Below are 4,917 nucleotides of genomic sequence, written 5' to 3' on the forward strand. Positions count from 1 at the left end.
GAGATCAGTAGGCCTATCGTATGCAGATTCCTACGTACCGCTCTACTAGTCTCTAGATGTCTAGTGTATCGTTAGGACTGAATAGACTACGGTCTAGACGGTCTACAGTGTAGTACCTGTAGGCTGTAGTCTTGATGACTTTGAACAATATAACTTAACATCTAGAACCTAGTCTAATATTATTCTTAATCCAAATGCAATGCTTCATGAGATCGACAATAACCCAAGCAGCAGCCAGGCTTTTGATGTAGCAGTACTTCTTGTGCCGCTAAATAATACTGAAACATGAACACAGACTGACAACATTTGGGGAAAGCAAGTTATTTTCCACATACAAATGAATGGATAAAATGAAATTAAATGTGAATCAATAATGATGACTTTATACAATACAAATATTTCAAAAAAAAATTGTACTCGATCTAAAATATTCATTGTTTTGACACTGCATCCGCTGAATAGTGAGAGGATGGATGGTAAAATACGATAGACAACCCGCAGAAAATAGACCGAGATACGTAGTTCTGGTTGATAAACCACGTGTTTATCAGCCAGAACTGCGTATCTCTTGGAGATACGCAGTTCTGGCTGATAAGCACGTGGTTGACCACGAAAAGAGATACGTAGTTCTGCCTGATGAAACACGTGCTTATCAGGCAGAACTGCGTAACTCCTAGAGATACGCAGTTCTGCCTGAAAAACCCCCCGCATGGCCGAAAACTTACGCAGTTCTGGCTGATCAACCCGGGCACGTGACCAGAGATACGCAGTTCTGCCAGATTACGATCGCAAAAATTTGGCGACGATTAATCTGGCAGAACTGCGTAAGTTTTTTAAATTGGTAATTTTTACTACTTAAAAAGGTCAAATTGTCATTTTTTTGCTGGAAATAAATTCTTTAGACCAATTATGACCGAGAAAAGAGGAAAAATGCAACTCATCGTATCTCAGTTTAGAAAGGTGTAACATTGAATCTTTAAACCCGATTTCTGGCGTAATGTGTAAAAGGAGATACGCAGTTCTGCCAGATTACGGCCGAACTAGAAGCAGGTTGGGCTAGTCATTCCGATATTTTGCACATCCATCTTCGTCTGCAGATCTAATGCACTTGTCAATGTAATGACGCACCCCACTACCCCCGGACATGGGTGCGTCATGGTCATTTTTTGACTGACCACACGGGGTTTTTGACGGACACCACAGTCACTTTTTTGACGGACAAAACGCTGCAAGTGACGAACACCACAGTCACATTTTTGACGGACAACACGTTGAAAGTGACGCACCCCTCGGTCACTTTTTTGACGGACATCCCCGGTACATTTGACGCACCCCCGTAAATACTGACACGATTTTTGCATACGTTTTATTCACGCAATTTCATTTTCTTTTGGTTCGTAAACATAATTTGTAAAAGTTTCGGCAAGTTTCCCTTACCATGGCCCTGTAAGCACCGTACTGTCATTCACCGTACATCACGCTGCTGGTACGATATTCCGTACAGTAGTATGTATTCTGTACATGCATGCAATCCATACATGACAATCACATGTGTGCAGATGCGCTGTGTGTGCGCGGCCATTGCTAGTGCGGTGGATGCATACTGCTGCATTATGCAGCGCAGGTACACACCACGCCACGGCATTCCCGCGAGTATATACAGCCTAGTCGCTCGCGCTGTGTTCGTAGAGATATCCCGATTCGCACAGCTAACAGCGTCACGCGTCTGGTCGGGCTATCCCGCGAGCAGAAAATGGCATGCTGCAGGCAGTTTCTTCTGCTGCCGCTTCTTTTACTGTCAAGAATTCGCCTTTGTCACAACAGATTTCATGGGTTTGTTGGAGGGAAAATGTAAGGAGAAAGGGTGGCTTTTAAATTATGTGCTTGCCAGATTCTGGCAAGCATTTTTCCCTCTTATTCCAAAACACTTCCCGAATTTGATTTTCTCTTGCCGCGGGACACCGCTCACTGTAATTTCACTCGCGGTACGTGTATCCGGTACTGGTAGCGTGCAAAAATGCGTGCAGTTTTCCATAGCCAAGTGACGTACCATGACGCACCCCTCGGTCAAAAATTTGACCGACAATGATGGGATTTTGACGCACCCCTCGGTCAAAAATTTGACGGACAAAGCTGGTAAAATGACGAACACCTGGGTCACAAATTTGACGGACCAAACGAGGAAATGACGCACCCATGTCCGGGGGTAGTGCCAGTGGGGTGAGTCATTACATTGACAAGTGCATAACATGTTACATCTTTAGATAGAGCTAACGTTAGAGATATAGACCAACATAAGTCCTTCTCTGGTGGTGGGCTGGTTCTTTACCAGAGTGGGGCCTGAGCAACCTCTACCTCCCATATGCTCACTTTCTCTTTCCCTTCTTTTTCCACTCAACATCCAGTTGCCTAGGGCTTAAGTACATTATGGCTAGGTAGGAATAGAGGCGCCTGAGCCTAGGAAAAGTCGAGACATCACCGACACCACGGTGGGGTACATATACACAGATCCCTGCAGTGGTGGCAAAGGCGTAACCCCATATGTCTTATGCTTAGTATGGGAGGTAACTGGAATCAATGCTGAGCCTTACCTTTTTCTTTCTCTTTCCAAACACTTTCCCTTATTCACATGCGTATGTAATATCAACTTCATCCTGGTGCGGATGAGCTGCTAAGCCAGTCAACGGCCAGTTTGGAGGTGGTACACACCCACATGTAATGTATAAGGAGTTAACCTTTGAAATCCGGAGTGGAGCCCCGTAAGCGGATCAGTGTTATGGACATTGCTTCGACAACTCCTGCAGCCAAGCTGATGCCAAACGTAGCACTCGTCGTTCCTTTGGATCACATCAGTGAGGCAGAGAGGGGGATTCTGACGACTGGGCATCCCAGTATCTCCATATATCACGCCCAGGCTTGTGCTCTGGAGAGGTCACTCCAGCACTGTCTTCATTGACGGTAATATCAACACGGGAGGCAGCAGTTACGAGTTATAAGTCTTGAGTAAATTGGCGTATACTCGGACGCTACGGGTTGCCTCTGACGGTGGGAGGGATCATCGCAGTCCCATTGGACAGCTACCGCCCGCCTCAAGCTGGACAGCCCCCAGCCAGTTAGGTGCTGTCCCGCCACAGCCTGCCTTCCTCACTGGGTGCATGGGGATTAGGATAACTCCGACAAGCAAGCTGTAACTACTGCACCAAGCAAAAACAAAAACAGAAAGAAAGTAATGAAAACCAAGAGACTAGCTCTCAAACTTGGATCATGGAACGTTCGAACAATGACCCCTGGACACGGATATGATTCTGACCTTCAAGGCATCAACGATGCAAGAAAGACTGCCATCATTAATGATGAACTACTGAGACTACAGGTTGATATTGCTGCCCTACAAGAAACACGTCTACTTGAATCAGGCATGCTGAAAGAGAGAGACTACACCTTCTCCTGGAAAGGAAAGAGCACAGAGGAGCGCAGAGAACACGGAGTGGGATTTGCAGTGAGGAACTCCTTGCTGAGTATGGTTGAGCCAGGTGACAAGGGTAGTGATCGACTTCTGACTCTGCGACTCCAAACCTCTAATGGCCCAGTCACCCTTGTCAGTGCCTATGCACCAACTCTGACCTCCACGCCAGAAGCCAAGGACGAGTTCTATAGTAACCTCAGTGATGTCATCAGGAACATTCCAGACAGTGAACACCTCGTCCTTCTTGGTGACTTTAATGCCAGAGTGGGTGCTGACCACGACTCTTGGCCATCCTGCCTGGGGCACTTCGGTGTGGGCAAGATTAATGAGAATGGACAGCGCCTGCTAGAACTCTGCTCCTTCCATGGCCTCTGCGTAACCAACTCCTACTTTCAGACTAAGCCACAGCACAGAGTGTCATGGAGACACCCACGCTCCAAGCACTGGCACCAGCTGGATCTAGTCATTGTCAGACGAACAAGCCTCAAGACTGTGCTTCTCACTCGCTCATACCACAGTGCAGACTGTGACACTGACCACTCACTGGTGTGCAGTAAGCTCAGACTTCACCCGAAGAAGTTCCACAGAACAAAGACAGCGGGGAAGCCGTGCATCGACACCACAAAGATGCAGTGTCCGGATAAAGTTGAGGAGTTTGCCAAGTCACTTGTGGATGCTTTGTCTGCAGACAAACAGCGAAACTCGGCTTCTGAGAAATGGGACCACCTTCGGGAGGCCATTCAGAAAACAGCTCTTCATACATTCGGAAAGAAGACCTCCAAGAACTGTGACTGGTTTGAAGCCAAGTCAAATGTGATGATGCCCGTCATCAATGCAAAGCGTGCTGCCCTTATTGAATACAAGCGCTCACCAAACGAGAAATCTCTTCAAGCCCTCAGAGCTGCTAGGGGCAAAGTGCAGCAAACAGCAAGAAGATGTGCTAACGAATTCTGGCAGCAGCTCAGTAACGACATCCAGACTGCAGCTGCCACAGGCAACATCAAAAGGATGTATGAGGGGATCAAGTGTGCACTAGGCCCAACATAGACCAAGACGGCCCCCTCAAATCTGCTAGTGGGGAAGTAATTACTGACAAAGGAAAACAGATGGAGAGATGGGTTGAGCACTACTCAGAGCTGTACTCCAAAGAAAACGTTGTTGTCTCTTCCGTCCTTGACACTTTTGTACCTCTGCCTGTAATGGAGGAGCTCGATGCAGATCCAACACAGGAGGAGCTCTGCAAGGCTATCGACAGCTTAACTTGTGGCAAGGCACCTGGCAACGATGGCATCCCGCCAGACCTGATCAAGCGTTGCAAAAATACCCTTCTTCTGCCCCTTCTTGACATCCTCTGCCAATGTTGGAGAGAGGGAACCCTACCACAAGACATGAGGGATGCCAAGATTGTCACCCTGTACAAAAACAAGGGTGACAAAAGTGACTGCAACAAC

General features: G+C 47.2%; 1 protein-coding gene across 1 annotated transcript; it reads left to right on the forward strand.

The window, feature by feature from the left end:
• The first annotated feature begins 3,280 nt into the window (after positions 1-3,280).
• On the forward strand, positions 3,281-4,513 carry LOC139720806 (craniofacial development protein 2-like). Its single transcript, XM_071632145.1, has one exon. It carries the CDS (start codon positions 3,281-3,283, stop codon positions 4,511-4,513), a length of 1,233 nt encoding a protein of 410 aa, XP_071488246.1.
• Positions 4,514-4,917: the final 404 nt, after the last annotated feature.

The sequence above is a fragment of the Diadema antillarum genome, unplaced genomic scaffold, assembly GCF_040938485.1.
Source record: "Diadema antillarum isolate AM-2024a unplaced genomic scaffold, OU_Dant_1.0 scf00000133, whole genome shotgun sequence".
NCBI lineage: Eukaryota > Metazoa > Echinodermata > Echinoidea > Diadematoida > Diadematidae > Diadema > Diadema antillarum.

Bases quoted from the DNA above. Each gene is read 5' to 3' on its own strand.
- LOC139720806 (XM_071632145.1), top strand. From the start codon at position 3,281: ATGACCCCTGGACACGGATATGATTCTGACCTTCAAGGCATCAACGAT.